Raw genomic sequence first — 18,799 nt, forward strand, 5'->3', positions numbered from 1 at the left:
CTGAGTTCTTATAATAGTGGTCTTATACAATATTTGTCCTTCTGTGACTGACTAAATTCACTCAGCATAATGCCCTCCAGATTCCTCCATGTTATGTTTCACGGCTTCATCATTGTTCTTTATCGTTGCATAGTATTTCATTGCTTTATCACCACTCTTATTCTACATTGTGCTGGAGGTCCTAGCCAGAGCAATAAGGCAAGAAAAAGAAATAAAGCACATTCAAATTGGTAAGGAAGTAGTAAAAGTATCTCTGGGTGCAGATGGTATGATCTTATACACAGAAAACCCCAAAGAATCCACAAGAAAACTACTGGAACTAATAGAAGATTTCAGCAAAGTATCAGGATACAAGATAAACATACAAAAATCAGTTAGATTCCTCTATACCAACAAAAATAATTCAAAGAGGAAATCACCAAATCAATACCATTTACAATAGCCCCCAAGAAGATAAAATGCTTAGGAATAGATCTAACCAGAGACGTAAAAAACTTACACAATGAAAACTACAAGACATTACTGCAAGAAACCAAAAGAGATCTGCATAAATGGAAAAACATACCTTGCTCATGGATAGGAAGACTCAACATTGTGAAAATGTCCATCTATAGATACACTGCAACTCCAATCCAAATTCCAACGACATATTTTAACAAGATGGAGAAACAAATCACCAATTTTACATAGAAAGGGAAGAGGCCCCGGATAAGTAAAGCATTACTGAAGAAGAAGAAAAAAGTGAGAGGCCTCAAGCTACCTGATTTTAGAAACTATTATACTGCCACAGTAGTCAAAACAGCCTGGTACTGGGTAAAACAACAGATACATAGACCAATGGAACAGAATTGAGAATCCAGATGTAAATTCATCCACCTACAAGCCGCTGATATTTAACAAAGACCCAAAGTCCATTAATTGGGGGAAAAGACAGTCTCTTTAACAAATGATGCTGGCAAAACTGGATATTCATCTGCAAAAAAATGAAAACAAGACCCATACCTCACACCATGTACAAAAACCTAATTCAAAATGGATCAAAGACCTAAATATAAAATCTAAAACAATAAAGATCATAGAAGAAAAAATAGGGACAACGTTAGAAGCCCTAATACATGGCATAAACAGAATACAAACCATAACTAACAATGTACAAACACCAGAAGAGAAACTGGATAACTGGGAGCTCCTAAAAATCAAACACTTATACTCATCAAAAGACTTCACCAAAAGAGTAAAAAGACAACCTACAGACTGGGAAAAAATTTTTTTGCTGCAACATATCCTATCAGGGTCTAATCTCTAAAATCTAAGATACTGCAAAACCTCAACAACAAAAAGACAAATAACCCAATTAAAAAATGGGCAAAGGATATGAACAGGCACTTCACCAAAGAAGACATTCAGATGGCACCAGATACATGAAGAAATGTTCAGGATCATTGGCAATTAGAGAAACGCAAATGAAAACTACAATGAGATACCATCTCACCCCAACAAGGCTAGCATTAATCCAAAAAACACAAAATAATAAACGTTGGTGAGGTTGTGGAGAGACTGGAACACTTACACATTTCTGGTAGGAATGTAAAATGGTACAACTATTGTGGAAATCGATCTGGTGCTTCCTTAAGAAGCTAGAAGTACCATACAATCCAAAAATCTTACTCCTTGGAATATATCCTAGAGAAACCAGAGCCATCACACAAATAGATACATGCACATCCATGTTCACTGCAGCACTGTTCACAATAGCAAAAAGATGGAAACAACCTAGATGCCTATCAACAGATGAATGGATAAACAAATTATGGTATATACACACAATGGAATACTATGCAATGATAGAGAACAATGATGAATCCGCAAAACATCTCACAACATGGATGAATCTGGAAGGCATTATGCTGAGTGAAATTAGTCAGTCATAAAAGGACAAACAGTGTATGAAACCACTATTGTAAGAACTCAAGAAAACGTTTAAACCCAGAAGAAAACATTTTTGATGGTCATGAGGGTGGGGAGGGAGAGAGAGGGGAATTCATTAATTAGATAGTAGACAAGAAATTGTCTTAAGTGAAGGGAAGGACAACACACACTACAGGGGAAGTCAGCACAACTGGACTAAACCAAAACCTAAGAAGTTTCCTGAACAGAACCAAAGACTTCGAGGGACAGGGTAGCAGGGGTGGGAACCATGGTTTCAGGGGACATCTAGATCAACTGGCATAACAAAGTTTATTAAGAAAATGTTCTGCATCCCACTTTGGTGAGTGGTGTCTGGGGTCTTAAAAGCTAGCGAGCGGCCATCTAAGATGCATCAGTTGGTCCCAACCTGTCTGGAACAGAGGAGAATGAAACCAAAGTTACCCCAAGAGACGTAAAGGGCCACATAAACCAGAGACTGAAACAGCCTGACACCAGAAGAACTGGATGGTTCCTGGCTACTACCAATGTCTGCTCTGATAGAGAACATAACAGACAGTCCCTGATGGAGTGGCAGAAAAATGTGGTGCAGATCTCAAATTCACGTAAAAAGACCAGACTTACTGGTCTCATTGAGACTGGAGGAACCCCCGAAGACGTGGCCCCCGGACTTTATTAACCCAGAGCTGAGACCATTCCCGAAGCCAACTCTTTTGACAAAGATTGGACTGGACTATAAAACAAAAAATAATTCTCATGAGGGGTGTGCTTCTTAGTGCAACTAGATACACGAGACTAAATGGGGAGTTCCTGTCCAAGGTGGGATGGGAGGGAAGAAAGGGATAGCAGCTGGTTGAATGGACATGGAAAACCCAGGGTGGGAAGGGACAGTGTGTTGTCACATTATAGGGACTGCAACTAGGGTCACATAAGGGTATGTGTATAAATCTTTGTATGAGAGATTGACTTTGTCTATCAACTTTCACCTAAAGCACAATAAACAATAAAACAAAAACAAAAAGACTGTGTTAGACATTGGAGATAACATTAAAGGTAGTCCCTGCTCTTGAGGGGATGTAATCCTGTAAGGCATATACTTAAATATTATCTCATGAGAATGGGGTCATATTTCAAAAACATCAACAACTCTATTTCATAAGCTTGTGAATGAAAAGATTATTGGAAACAAGCCATTAATCTCCAAACTAATAAGAACACTAGCAAGCTTTACTTTGGAAAAATAAATGACCAGACTTTCTAGGCATAGATTATACACTGATGAAGGCCATATGTAAAATATTCAGTGAGAATTCACATGTTCACCTTCTCTGATGTTATACACCATAGCACTGTGGTGTGAGAAAAAGATCTCTGGACAAGAATTAGATGATCTGTGATAAAGCTCTGGATCTGCCCATGTAATAGTTTTGGAAGGTTAAGGTATTTAACCTATTGGAGGAAGTTTGCTCATTATTAAAATGAAGAGATCAGAGAAGATGATTTTTCTAACATCCCTTGCAGCTCTAACGTCCCAAATTATGCTATTCCATATCTGAGGATGGGTATATACAAATAGAATCTTTAAAATATTAAGTTAAATTCTCCATATTTTGATAATGAAAAAGATGAAAGAAAATATTAAAACAGGGAAAATAGATGATTGAAATGTAAATTTTGTAAATTTTCTAATTAAATACTTCCCTGGTGATCACAGATCATAGTCACTTCTGTTTTAATTAAGGGAGGCTCTGGTGCTGGGTAATCTATCATATGATCAGATTATGTATGATATAATAATCTATCAAACCGTGGGTAAATATTAAACACTTATGTAAGATGCTGAGCTGCAGAGGTATGAAACACAGAATGTTGATTCAGTCACAGGATGAAGCATTATGACATAAGAGAGCTTGCATACCTTAGTCTAGATGGTACATCCACACTTCACCCCTGCAGAGCATGAGGGTGAAAGCGGGCTCTGCAGAAAGTACATCAGATGCCAGACTTTGAGAAGTCATCTACTGCCTCTGATCCCTCTCCTCTGACCCTTTCACATCATGGTCAGGCTGAACCAGACAGAACATACAGGTATTGAAGGTGCTTTCAAATGTCACATCAATAAATACCTGGCTAAAACATGACACGTAAACTGACCACCCACCCCACTAAAGAAAAAAGAAATACAAGGCCCATTGACCTTTTCAGTTTTCTAGGGGAAAGAGGGGAACTCACTCTGTGATTATTCTTTTCTGTTTATCCTGAAGTGTTTTAGCACTACAAGTAAACAAATGTTCGCTGAAAATAAGAACTTCATTTACAAGTTTTTTAAAAAGCTAAACCTTCTCCATTTCTCTCTAGAAAACTTTTCTGAATCTAAATGCTCAAGAAGCATAAAATTGGATAAGAAATGTTCATTGCTCTTAATACCTCACCCTCAAATTGTTTTAGTTAATGTTCTTTCAATTTTCCCCCCAATGATCATTTTAAATAATATTTTTTAAATAATATTTTTTAAAAACGTCAAGTGCTTTGCCCCGTTTTTTAGTATCAAAAGAAAATGTATTTGAAATGATGCGTTAGCCTAAGGTAACTTACCTCCACCTTGGCACCACAGCAATTTGGATTTCTGATTCTTTGAGCAGGTCAGTGACTTGGGGAACCAGTAAAAGAGCCGGGCTAGTCTCCTGAAGGTCTTGCTAAAGTCACTTCTTACCGCCATCGCTAGAACTAACAGTGCTACAGACAGCATGGAAGATGAAAACACAGCAACACCCACATGTGACACTTTAGCTGTGAACTCTTTCAGCCAATATGTCTGGGGGCCACCTGTTAGCCCTAAATCCCCTTCCTCTGTCATTCCTTTGGTTTGTCCTTTAGACCTTAGCCCTCATAACTAGAAACTGTATTAATAGATGTTCTTTCTAAAGAAAGAGCTTTAAGCTTCAGAAACTCTAACCTAATACAACACTTGATAATTTTTAAGCAGACTCTCCCACTATCCTCATACAAACACAATAATTTTCAGAGTGAAGAAACTGGTATCTGCCAACCCAGCACCCGTCAATGACAATTCTTAGGACACAGTGGTGAACGAGTTATCTCCCAAAGCTGTAACCTTGATCTCATTTGTTTTCTGTATTTTTTTTTTTCACTAAAAAAAATGATGCCTATTTTAAACCTCGGCAGGAATTTATCCCAGAAATAAAAGAATTCGACTGATTCTTACGTGTCAAGAAATGTGTAAAACAGCAAGATTTTTCCAGGGTCCTGCTTTAGATTTTAGTCTGCTATTCAGCATTTCACTAATGGGCTAAAAAAATGTTCTGAGAAGATCTTGTATATCTAAGCGGAAGTAATCAGCTTGAGACAGTGTAATGATGTCTATAAGGCACTGATGCAGCATTTGGTAATTTCAGAAATAGATGAAGTGGAATTATAATTTTAGAAGATGTTATGGGATTATTTTTCACATTTTTTTCCTAACCTCTAATTCTTCTTGTTTATTCTCTTTCACATACTTCAAAATCATTTCATATTTGATTATTTCTTCTGCTGTTCAAACTATAATCTCTCTTTTATGTTGAGTTAAATCCACTACCTCCTCTACTTGTTATATACACTACTTTTTATATCATTAATCCCTATCTTTTGGAAGCATATTCTAATGTTGAAAAAAAGCACTACTAAAGATACAACTTATTTTAAAGCTAATTTCACTAGTCACTCTGAAAATTAGATTAACAGGCTGGTATCACCTTATATTTATTGACTTAAAAATGTTTTCAATGAGGATGTTATTTTTTTTTTAATTGTACTTCAGGTGAAGGCTTACGGAACAAATAGTTCCTCATGAAACAGTAGTACACATATTGTTTTATGACATTGGTTAACAACCCCACAACATGTCAACCCTCTCCCTTCTCAACCCTTTTTGGTTGGGTGAAAATATACATAGCCGAAGATACACCATTTCAAAAATTTCTACATGCACAGCTCAGTGACATCGACTACGCTCTTCCAATTGTGCTGCTATTCTCACTTTAGATGAAGGCTTACAGAACAAAACAGTTTCTCATTTAACAGTACACGTTGCCCTATGACAATGGTTAACAACCTCACAACCCATCAACACTATCCTTACTCAACCTTGGGTTCCCTATCACCAGCTTTCCTGTCTTCTCCCTTCTGGCCCTTGTCCCTGGACTGCTGTGCCTCATTAGTCCCATTTGGTTTTATGGGGCTGTCCACTCCCAGGCTGAACGGTGAACCTCGGAAATGACTTCACCACCGAGCTAAACGGGTGTCTGGGAGCCATACTCTCGGGGTTTCTCCAGTCTCCTTTAGACCAGTAAATCTGGTCTTTTTTTTTGTGAGTTAGAATTTTGTTCTACATCCTTCTCCAGCTCTGTCCAGAACCCTCTGTTGTGATCCTGGTCAGAGCAGTCAGTGGTGGTAGCCGGGCACCATCTAGCTGTACTGGACTCAGTCTGGTGGAGGCCTTGGTAGCTGTGGACAATTAGTCCTTCGGACTGATCTTTTCCTCGTATCCTGTTCTCTTCATTCTCCATTGCTCCCGAAGGGATGAGACCAGTGGAGTATCTTAGATGGCTGCTCACAGGCTTTTTTAAGACCCCAGATGCTACTCACCAAGGTAGAATGGAGAATATTGTCTTTATAAACTGTGTTATGCCAGTTGAGCTAGATGTTCCCCGAGACCATGGTCCCCACAGCCCTCCATCCAGCAATTCAGCCCCTCAGGGAGTTTGGATGTGTCTATGGAGCTCCCATGACGTTTTCTTGTACAAGTTGTGCTGGTTTCCCCTGTATTGTATACTGTCTCACCCTTCACCCAAGATACCACTTATCTATTGCCTATTTAGTATTTCCCCCACCCCTCCCATCCCTGGTAACCAACAAAGATTGTTACATTTTGTGTGTGAACTTTTTCATGGGTTTTTACAATAGAGGTCTCATACAATATTTGTCCTTTGTGATTATTTCACTCAGCATAATGTCCTCCAGTTTCATTCATGTTAGGAGATGCTTCACAGATTCATCATTGATCTTTCTCATTGCGTAGTACTCCATTGTGTGTACGTACTGTAGTTTGTTTATCCACTCATCTGTTGATGGGCATCTAGGAGGATGTATTTTTTAATGTAAAACAGTGAAAGCAAGAATGCTTGGTTTCCATGTCATTGTCATGAGGAGTAAAACAGTCAGTCTTTTAAAAAAATACTAATGTGGAACAGATTTGTTTTTATCAATTCAACTAATAAAAAACACAATCCTCTCAGTGAGAGTTTGTTTACTGGTATTCTTTTCTCGAGGTTCTAAAATAAACACTTACTCTACAAAAATACTGATTACATAATTTTAATAAAACTTTATCTAATGCTCAGTGATGTAAACATTTAAAGTATACAGTTAAAGATATACATGTTAAATGGTCAAATGAAAATTAAAATCAAGAGGGATTAAACATCCCCTCACTGCACACTCTCTCATGATAGGGGATAACAGTATTTATATACAGAACTCACCCAGGCATTTATTTCTATAATGTGTACATGTGACTCTCAAAATTCCCTACTACAATAATGCACCAACTATCTCAAATAAAACCTTAATTCATTTTCAGTTTTTAAAGCAATTTATTTTCTGATGTCCATGGTAGTCAAATGTACTTACTCTCTAGGACATGGTAGTTTATGACACACGCATTGTACATAATCACACTTCAATAGTCTGATAAACCAGAAACCAAAACAAAAACAAATGAAAACCCTAGGTAGATGAAATAATTTTTTGCTGAGCACAATCCTTTAGTCTGAACTCTGGGTAGGTTTTTTAAACAGAATGTACCCTTTGAATCTGTATCGCATAAACTTACAAAAGAACTTTTACTAAACTTGTAATCATTGGGTTTATAAAAGACATAAAATTGCCCCTAGAGCCAATATCTGAGAATAATTTACCATCATCACCCATACTATTTATTTCAAAAGATAACTTCTGTTTCTTAAACTGTGTACAGATACACACAAACTCTTTACATTAAAATCAAGAAATTTATTGATATTTTTTCATGAAGTAGTAAGCAGAATTAAAATAAAGAAAAAATATACAGCTTAAAACAGGTGAAATGACCCTAAAATTTTTATGACAATTATACGTTTAAGGCCAAAAGAAAAAATGGTTTTTAGTAATTAAATCACATTAAAAATTTTGCTCAATAATTCATCACCTGAAATTAAACAGATACAAGGATACCTGGGGGTCTGGGCACCTTGTAAAATGAAGTAATGCCGTTTTATTCTTCTCAAAAAAACTGTGATCCTAGTAAAACAGTGGTTTGGTTCTGTTCCTCATTCACAAAAGCCACTTCTCCATTCTACCATTTACAAACAATATCAATTTGTCAGTCTTCTCTGATTTGTAAAGATGCCAATTTTGGCTCCACTTAAAAATGTTCTCCATAGGCAGTCAGAAATCAGTATCTCAATATATTGGTCATGGCTTTCTTCTACTGCTCACTGAGGTCAAATTTTCTCATATAATTATAAATGTTAAAAGGTAAAATTACATTTTAACAGCAGCCAAAAATCAATATATTTTTTATGTATTTACAATATAGTACATATTTACATTCCCACATCAAGTATTGAATTGTAGAAACCAGAGACCACTGACAGAGGCATTCATTTAATGCCCTAGCATTATTTTCTTGTGCAAATGGAAACTTTTCTCAAACTTCTTAGAAAACTAAATACAGTCAACATTGCGAAGGCCACCATCCATGGTCAAAGAGCCAAACCTAAAACACAAAACAAGCAATTTCAAAAGATTAATTTATTTGGCCCCCAACATCTTAAAGAATAATACAGAATATTTTTCAAAGGAATAGTTATTTTTAAAGAGTTTAAGCACCTGTGATTTGCTCTATTTCTTACTCTGAAACATAGTAGTGTTAATAAAAATATATGGAAAAAATACAAGGTAATGACTAGGGAAGACTTCTTAAGAGAAAATGGGGAGTGATGTAATCTAGAAAGTTAGTAAGAACTTCATACTTTCTTTTTGGTGGAGTGGGATGGGAATTATAGGCAATGATGATGTAGAGTAAGTCTACATCAATGATAGAAGTAAGTCTGACATACTCAAGGGATAATGAGAAATGGAAACTTGCTAGAAAACAGAATGTTATTTTGGGGAGTAGTGGGCAATAAAGTTGGGCGAATAGGCTGGGGCCAGGCTGTTATATTCTTTGAATGGAAGTGTGAATTTAGAATTGACCTTTTAGGTAACAGGAGCTTAGGGGTTTTTAAGCCAAGAGAGCAGCATGACTAGATCAGTATTTGGGAGGTTACTTTGGCTGTAATATCCATTACAGATGGGAAGAGCCTGGGATTAGGGAAATAGGTTAACAGGCTATTACCATAGCTCATATGTGAGAGGGAAACCAAACCTGTTGCCTCGAGTCAATTATGACTCATAGCGACTCTACAGGACAGAGTAGAACTGCCCCATAGGGTTTCTATGAGTTGGAATCGATTCGATAGCAACCGGTTTTTTTTATAGGGCTTCCAAGGAGCGGCTGGTGGACTCAAACTGCTGTCCTTCTGGTTAGTAGCTGAGTTCTTAACCATCATGCCACCAGGGCTCCATGAGAGGGAAAGCGATCTGAATTATGGTGATGAGAGGGAAGGAAGATTTTGAAAGACTACCCAACTTGATGAGAAGGAGTAAAGAAGAGTAAGTGTCTAAAATGTTTTATGTTTAACAGAGTAGGAGAAAGATGGTCCCATCGAAGAGGATAAGGAAATTAGAGGGGAAACTGATTTGGGAAGGGTGATAATAAATGAAGTGATATAGTATATTCATGTGGAGACAGAGTGGTACAACATTCTACATGAGACCTGGCTTCTATCACTAATTCTGTCACTTGAATTGTCACTTAAGTTAAAATTATGCCACACTATCACCCATATACTGTCAAATGAACCTGAAAATAAATCACATGGGAACTGATTTATTGGACATGCTTTGGGAATTGGGGATTTTAATCCGCAAGGCATAAGTTACTCAATATAAAAGTTTGCTGAAGCATATTTTAACAGTTGCTTCTACTTGCTGATCTTCAGCTCTATAGGATAAATTTAGGATTTAGCTGAAGTTGTGAAGAAATTATAAACTGGATACTATAATAAGTTAGTTACTACATAGTTCCTACAAACCAATAGAAAAAGATAAAACAAAACAAAAACCTAACAGGCAATTAATAGCGAAAATAAAAATATAAAAAGATGCTTGACATCACTATTAGCCAGAGAAATGCAAATTAAAACATTAAGATATCAGTTTTTACGAAACAAACTGGCAAGCACTTAAAAAGCTGATTCAGTGTTGACAAAGGCATAGTTTTTGTCCTGTATGGAACCATAACACACAACCCTTTTAAAGAACAAATTAACAATACAATCAAAATTTAAATGTCCATACCCTCTGACCCAACAATTTCACATAAACTGATCCCACAAAAATTCTGCCACAAGTTTATGAAGATATATATATACACACACACAAGGACGTTCACCAATGTGGGTGTTTTTAATTGTGAAGTATTAGAAACAAATTAAATGCCCAATAAATAGGGATGGGTAAAACAGATTACGGTAGATCCATACATTGGAATATCAGGCAGCTGTTGAAAATGAAAGAGATAGAGATGTGTATATGGACATGAAAAAAATACTCTTGATACATTTAGTGAAAAAAAAAAAGATTAAACCACTATGAACAGAATGATTCTATTCTTATAAAACAAACACATGCACACCAAACTATTAATAGTGATTACCTTTGAGAATGGGGGTGTCATGAGAAAAGTTGTTCATTTTCAAGTTTTTAGAATTATATATTGTTTGAAATTATGACAGCAGAATGTATGCTAAAAATCAACTCATATTGAAAAAAATCAGATAATACCATAGATCTGTCTGATAACTTTCTGTATTTCGCTCAAAAACCATATTACTTCCTGGTAATTAACCTTTCCAAGCCTTGTTCTCGATGTTGTTAGTTGCCGTAGAGTCAATTCTGACTCCTTTATTTGGCCTTTATAAATGTGAAATATATTTATTAGAGTTTTAAAGGTTAGAGAACCTGTAGAGGAGTACCTAAGGGCTGAAAGAGAAGGCACTGTCACAGAGCCAAATATGAGGGACCAGTCACCCAAAAATGGCCTGATTAGCTCTGTCCCTTTCAGATTCTTTCTCCCTGCCTTACTAGGACTTTGTAGACAGTAAACAGACACCAGCTCCTTACACAGGGCACTCGCTCTGCAAGGAGTTTTGCAGAGGGCTCTGCAAGGAGTTTTGCAGAGGGCTCTGCAAGTTACAGAGTACCAATCAGAGGACTGCTATCTTACAAGCAACTCAAGTTCCCAAAATTGAAAATTATGATTTTAATGAGCAATTACAGAAAACTACGTGCAAAGGATTTTGGTTTTCAAAAATTGATTCAAATAAGCAAGTTATTGTACTAATTTCCCCAGATACTCCTATAAAATGGAATCAATCATAGTTGAATTGTCTTTATGAAAATGACCCCAAACACATAAAAAGGCATCAGTGATTTTACGACCCCACTGAAAAACATAACGGATCTGACTTTACATCCCCTTTCCTCTGCTTAGCTTACTGATACAAGAAGCAGACACAAGTATAGACAAACATGTACTCAACTGCATATAAAATTACAGTGTAGTATGACTTTTGCATTACTCACCTTTCTAAAATATGATTATTTTCAGCAAGTTCTTTAACCACACCTTCCATCTCTTCCTTTAATTTCTTCATACTATACATATAAAAAAAACAAATAAGCACATCTGCTCAAAACAAGTATACAAATGTTTTAGAATTATATATATTTGACTTTAATACGCTTTTGTTTTAGAGCAATTTTATGTTTACAGAAAAATTTCACAGAGAACAGTTTCCATACCTCTCTTGCCTCCCCTGCACACTTTTATAATTACCGTATTTTTATGCAACTAACACATGCCTTCTGCATTTGTTTGCCAGCCACGCCCTCCCCATGAGGCACCCTCACAAACGCTGCCATGCCAATCCTCTTCCACATGTTGTTGTAAAAAAATTAGCATAGCACACTTATGAAAATACCTAAGTGGGGGGCACAGCCAGCAAACAAATGCAGAAAGCATGTGTTATTGGTGACAAAACACAGTATATTTATATTATGTTTTAGTTCTCTAGATTTAACTAACTCATTTAATAACATTGTCAAACACTGTACTCAAAGGAAACATAAAAGATTTCAAAATATAAGCACAAGATCACAAACCAAAATAAAAGCAAATGAAAACACTGTAGTTACCGATTATAAGTGTCTTACCCAAGAGTCATTTCCACTAATGTGTTAGAACTTGGATAGACTGGGGTCATGGTATGTTTGATTCCACTGGAGGCTGCAAACATTTTCTGAGGCAAAGTTTCTTGTAACTGAAATATTAAAAACCTACATCAATCATACAACAGAATACTTACTACAGATCTTAGAACTGAATATTATAGATTTTAATAAGCCCTTTATAGCTTTAAATTTTTACTTCAAAATCATTAATGATACAATACTTAACACTTAAAAAAATTTCTTTTTTTATACACGATAAAAGAATGGTCTATCAGATGTTTTTGAGTTGTAAAATATCTACATTTTTAAAATTTGGCTCAGGATACATATCAAAAATGAGTGAGAAAACAGAACACCGTCTTTTTCTGCAAATAGCGCATGCCTTCTATGTGTGTTTGCCAACCACACCCTCTCTCCCCATGAGGTATGTTTGAAATCTTGCTATGCTAACTTTTTTGCTGTAAAAATACGGTATAGGCACATTATATCCTATTTATCCCTTCTCAATTACTATCAGGTCTAAATTGAGGAGAATTCTATTTTATTTTGGCTAAGGGAGAAAAAGGCTCTTTTTCTAGATATAAAGATTTTTGATAGCTGTACCTCATTAGTGTAGTCTTGATACTTTGATACTTCTTCTTCAATATCAAAACACTGATTAGTTAGAGATAACAACTGTTTCCTTAGATGAAGCATCTTTCTGAAAATCAAAAATAATTGATTAATAGGTAGTCTAGTGAAACATTAATTCTTTTAAAATAGCATGAACATTAAATTGTATATTGCAGTCAACCACCCTCACCCCAAAACACACTTACTTACCTCATCCATTCTTCTGACTTATTCAAAAATGCATCATACTTTTTAACACACTCATCTGCAAAGTGGGTCATAGCTTTTGTTGCATGGTAATACAGTTTTTGCCTGGAATTAAGAAATAATCAAAGAGGCTTAAACAAATTTCACTGTCTCCAATATTAAAAAATTTTGAAACATTTGAAATTAATCCATTTTTATGACTGTTGTAACTTTTAAGTATTTACAGTAGACAGAAAAGGTTTCTAAGATAGACATTACAGCAGCAAGAGGAAAAAGGTTCAAAGTGAAAGTGTTAAAAAAATATTTACTGAATGAAGATTAAGGTTAAGTAGGTGGTTAAGTCTGTGTCCTCCCCTGTCCTCGCTATATATCTGTTCTCTGTAAACAGCGCATGTGTAGCAGAAGACTAAGTGGAATGGTGATCCCCCCTACCCCCTGCCTTTTCCTGTCTAGGTAGCCTCCCAACCAGGGATCAGATAAGTGCAATTTGATGAGGAATTTGAAAATGTGCGCACATGGTAACAATCCTGTAACGTCAAGATTTAAAAAAGTACTCTTTATTGCAATTAATTTCAACTTTGAGAAGAATCATATTAGTAAGATAACAAAAAGAGCACTGAAAATTATATTAAACATAACCTGAATACTTACTTATCAAATTTGTGAATTTGTTCTTCATTATAAGCTAGCCCTAGAAATAAGAAAAAAAAATTAACTTTTAAAATGTAGAATCATAAAATTATTATACAAATTTCTAAATTTTTAATTTTTTACAATTTATATGTATATTTCGATTATTGCTTCAAAAGACCTAAGAGTTTAAAGCAGATATCACAAACTGGTGGTCCATGGGATAACACGGCCCACAAATGTTTTTATTTGGTCTGTAGAGTGATAACATAAAAAAAAAAAATTGACTGCCAACATTTAAAAATGAGGATTATTTCTATGAGACCACCACTACAAAAACCCATGAAAAGGTTTACACACAAAAAGAAACACTCTTTGATGGTTATGAGGGAGGGGAGTGTTGAGAGGGAAAAACACTAAACAGACAATAGATAAGTGGTAACTTTGGTGAAGGGTAAGACAGACACAAAACTGGGGAAGCCAGCCCAACTTGTCCAAGGCAAGGTCATGGAAGCTCCACAGACACATCCAAACGCCCTGAGGGACCAGATTACTGGGCTGAGGGCTGTGGGGACCATGGTCTCAGGAAACATCTAGCTTAATTGCCATGATACAGTTTATAAAGAAAATGCTCTACATATTACTTTGGTGAGTAGCATCTGGGGTCTTAAAAGCTTGCGAGTGGCCATCTAAGATACTCCATTGATCTCACCCCATCTGGAGCAAGAGAGAATGAAGAAAACCAAAGACATAAGGGAAAGATTAGGGCAAAGGACTAATGGACCGCAAGTACTACAGTCTCCACCAGACTGAGTCCAGAACAACTGGATGGTGCCTGGCTACCACCACCGACTGCTCTGACGGGGATCAAAATAGAGGGTCTGGAACAGAGCTGGAGAAAAATGTAGAACAAAATTCTAACTCACAAAAAAAAAAAAAAAAAAAAAAAAAAAGACCAGACTTCTTGATCTGACAGAGACTGGAGAAACCCTGAGAGTATGACCCCCAGAGACTCAGTAATGAAGTCACTCCTGAGGTTCACCCTTCAGCCAAAGATTAGACAGGCCCATAAAACAAAACAGGACTAAATGGGCACACCAGTCCAGGGGCAAGGATGAGAAGGCAGGAGGGGACAGGAAAGCTGGTAATGGGGAACCCAAGGTCAATAAAGGGAAGAATGTTGACATCTTGGGGGGTTGGCAAACAATGTCACACAACAATGTGTGTATTAACTATTTAAAGAAAAGCTAGTTTGTTCTGTAAACCTTCATCTAAAGTACAATAAATAAATACACTTTAAAAGATGCCCATGAAAAAAATTAATAAAAATCAGGATATTTCTAACAAACTATATTCTTGCTTCTCTTAAGAAAGATAGGGCCATAAGTCAAGTGACCTTGAGAATGGCTGTCCTCTTTAGATGGGGTACCTCCTCTCTAGTTCTCCTCAGCCCACTGGCCAATCTCACTCATTTCTGTTAAGCTGCCTGGTCTCTAGAGGTTTTAGAGTTCAAGACCCCTGATTTAAAATAATTAAAAATATTCAAAATGTCTGTTTTAAGAATAATTTTTAGTAAACCCAACTTCTTTCCTGAAGGAATCACATATCTGAAATAAATAAAGTAGCCACCTTACGTACTAAGTTCAACTGAATTAATTCAATTGAATTAGAACTACTAAGACTGATTCATCAGATTAACAAATGGCAAATTTTACTTACTACGTTCTGCTTTGTCTTTTTTGAACTGATAGTAAATCTCTGTGATGCAATTTAACAGGACTTGTAGCCTTTCTACACTATTTAAGGAAGAAAAATCCAAATAAATTAACTGAATCAATGTGAAAAAGAACATTTAAAAATTAAGAGCAGAAATTACCAATAAAGTTATAACCTACTTTCTATCTCTGGGATGAGTGCCCTCTTGATGTGCCCATGTATCTGCCAGCAATCCACCTGGAGACAATTTGCTTCCGATATCCTGAAGATTGGTTTCTATTGTTCCCTGAGAACTGGAAAGCTAAATAAAACCAATGAGTTCAGATCCAGATTGCCAAAAACCATAAATGACTATCACAATGTCAATGGAGTCTAAAGTATGGATCATATTTCTTTTTCATACATTACTTCAATTCAAGTTTGAGTAATTATTTCCATCTTTAAATGCAAGGATGGTTTCTTTGGTTGATGTCCACCAAGAGCTAGGTTAAAACTCCTTAACTTTTTATACGTGAAGAAACTCAGTCAGATACCATATTTTATCAAATCTAAGATTTGATTGTAAGATATACCATTATTTCATATACCACTAAGAAATAAAAAAGATCCAACTAAACTAAATATACCTTCAATCGTAAGACAAATCTCAGAATGTTAAATGTGAAAAAAATGTCTCACAATTAACATGATGAAATATGGTAATAAAATAGGAGACTAACCAGTCCTAAGACATTTTAGAGAACACTTTATACATTAAACATCCTTTTAAAAAGTATAAAATACTTTTAATCATTAAATTAAGCTTCTGTTTCCTTACCTGTAAAAATATGACTAATAAGTTAACTGACAGAGTTGATGTGAATATTAACACAAAACCATTAGCATGGTTCGAGTATAAAGTGTAGGTATTCAATATTTGTTCTCTCTTTGTTTAGAGCCCCCCCAAAAAAACCCTCCTCTTAAAACAGAAAATGAAAATAAACCACATTTAAGGTCCCATTCAAGTCAAGCTTAGTAAATTAATCACTTGTCTATAAATCTTACTCACACTTATTTGGAAAACTTTTGAAGGAAGGATGGACGTTAGAATTAAAGGATTAACTATGACTCAGTATTTGAAGGCTCCTAATACACATTTCAAGGGGGTTGTTGTTGTTAGTTGTCACAGAGTTGATTCTGAACCTTTTGTCTAGTAGCCAAGCACTTGTGCCACAAGCTTACACAGCCACTAGTAACAAAAATTGCCCTTTTTAAAGGGCACACTCTTGTCAGAATTGGTATAATTTTTAAAGTCCTATTAATTTGAAAGGCAAAAAAGGTATCTTACTGTTACTAAAATATGTAATTTTCTATTATTATTGTGGTTGGACACTTTTTTCCCAAGAGTTTTTATTCACTAGATGTATAAATTTTCTTCATTTGTAAACTATTTGTACATGCTCTTTACTCATTTATTTACTGCTGATCAAATGTCTTCCTTATCAATTTGTATGAGGTATTTGTACAACAAACACTTTAACACATTTTGCCAGTTTATCTGCTTTTTTAAGTTTTCTTAACATTGAAAATTAGAATTTTTATATAGGCAAATATATATCACAGTTTTTACGGTTTCTGTTTAACACTGATGTTTAGAATGTTAAATAATACTTTAAAACAGAAAGTAGTTTAAGAACAAAGTTACTTCTTATAGCATTACATAGAAGAGTGAAAAATAGCAAATAACCTGAAAGATCAACAATAGGGGAATAATAAGTAAACTATAATAATTCCATTGACTGCAATATTATGTCTACTAAAAGAGTAGTACCAAAAAACTGGAAAATACTTCTAGCATAACGTTATACAAAAAAATAAAAATTATATGTTCATAGAGTAACAACTCTTTATTGTTGTTGTGAGGTGGCATCAAGTCAGTTCCTACTCATAGTGACCCTATGTACAACAGAATGAAACACTGCCTGGTCCAGAGCTATATTTACAGTTGTTGCTATGCTTCAGCCCACTGTTGCACTCACTGTGTCAATGCATCTTGTTTGAAGGTCTTCCTCTTTTTCTATGATCATTTACTTTATCAAGCATGATGTCCTTCTCCAGGGACTGGTCCCTCCTGATAACATGTCCAAAGTATGTGAGACAAAGTCTCACCATCCTTGCTTATAAAGGAGCATTCTGGCTGTACTTCTTCCAAGACAGATTTGTTCATTCTTCTGGCAGTTCACGGTATATTCAATATTCTTCACCAATACTGTAATTTAAAGGCATCAGTTCTTCCTGCTGTCTTCCTTATTCACTGCCCAGCTTTCACACGCATATGAAGCGACTGAGAACAACATGGCTTGGGTCAGGCGCACCTTAGTCTTCCAGGTGACATCTTTGCTTTTTAACACTTTAAAGAGATCCTTTCCAGCAGATTTGCCCAATGCAACGGGTAGTCTGATTTCTTCATTGCTACTTCCATGGATGTTGATTGTGGATCCAAGTAAAATGAAATCCTTGACAACTTCAAACTTTTCTCCGTTTATCATTATGTTGCTTACTGGTCCAGTCGTGAGGAATTTTGTTTTCTTTATGTTGAGGTGTAATCCATATTAAAGACTGTAGTTCTTGATTTTCATCTTCCTCAGGGAGCCTGAGGGGTCCTACTTCCGGCCCCAGGGGACATGGCAATCACTGAAGCTGGCCTGGGACCCAGTACAGAGCAGGGAGGGAGCAGGTAAATGGGAAAGAGGGTCTTCCCAAATGGGGTATTTTTTGATCCACGCAGTAGGTGAGATGGGTATACTCATCTTTTGTTGACTGAGCACCTCTTTTCACTGGTTCTGGAGGCTTGAGTAGACTCTCCGCCGCTCGATCTCTCTTGATGTGGAAAACACATCCCAAATGCCACTGCTTGCCTCACTGAGCACGCCAGCCAATCTGGCCTGCAGGGCGCCAGCTCCTGCCGGGTCAAGTCTGACAACCCCTTGCTGCTTCTGAACCGTCTCTCCCTCCCCCTGCCACTCAGTCCGATTCCTCAACTTTGCCTTTGATGTTCAGGGCTCCTAGATTTACTTAATATAATATAATCGATTTACTTGTTTTTTTGGGTCTTTGTTGTAAGAGGGACCACCAGAAGCATCTGACTTCTCTGCCATCTTGGCCTCGCCTCACTTTCTGTCATTTTTTTTTTTTTTTAAATATTTTATTGTACTTCAGGTGAAGGCTTACAGAACAGATAGTTTCTCATGTAACAGTAACACACATGCTGTTTTATGACATTGGTTAACAA

At 36.2% G+C, this 18,799-nt stretch overlaps 1 protein-coding gene across 6 annotated transcripts in view; it reads right to left on the reverse strand.

Moving 5' to 3' along the window:
• Window positions 1-7,240: 7,240 nt before the first annotated feature.
• TBK1 (TANK binding kinase 1) overlaps window positions 7,241-18,799 on the reverse strand; it is a 61,661-nt gene continuing 50,102 nt past the window's right edge. For 4 of the 6 annotated variants that reach the window (XM_004381550.2, XM_023736107.1, XM_023736109.1 and 1 more), the window contains exons 14-21: window positions 15,708-15,829; window positions 15,532-15,608; window positions 13,834-13,873; window positions 13,186-13,287; window positions 12,967-13,063; window positions 12,346-12,452; window positions 11,716-11,787; window positions 7,244-8,743 (exon numbers count right to left, since the gene is read on the reverse strand). In XM_004381550.2, coding sequence (XP_004381607.1) covers window positions 8,692-8,743; window positions 11,716-11,787; window positions 12,346-12,452; window positions 12,967-13,063; window positions 13,186-13,287; window positions 13,834-13,873; window positions 15,532-15,608; window positions 15,708-15,829 — 669 coding nt within the window. In that variant the 3' untranslated portion in view covers window positions 7,244-8,691. Of the gene's footprint in view, window positions 8,744-11,715; window positions 11,788-12,345; window positions 12,453-12,966; window positions 13,064-13,185; window positions 13,288-13,833; window positions 13,874-15,531; window positions 15,609-15,707; window positions 15,830-18,799 lie in introns of all 6 variants that reach the window. The other 2 variants (XM_023736110.1, XM_023736111.1) reach the window with 1 other exon arrangement.

The sequence above is a fragment of the Trichechus manatus genome, unplaced genomic scaffold (genome assembly GCF_000243295.1).
Source record: "Trichechus manatus latirostris isolate Lorelei unplaced genomic scaffold, TriManLat1.0 scaffold00086, whole genome shotgun sequence".
Classification (NCBI taxonomy): Eukaryota; Metazoa; Chordata; class Mammalia; order Sirenia; family Trichechidae; genus Trichechus; species Trichechus manatus.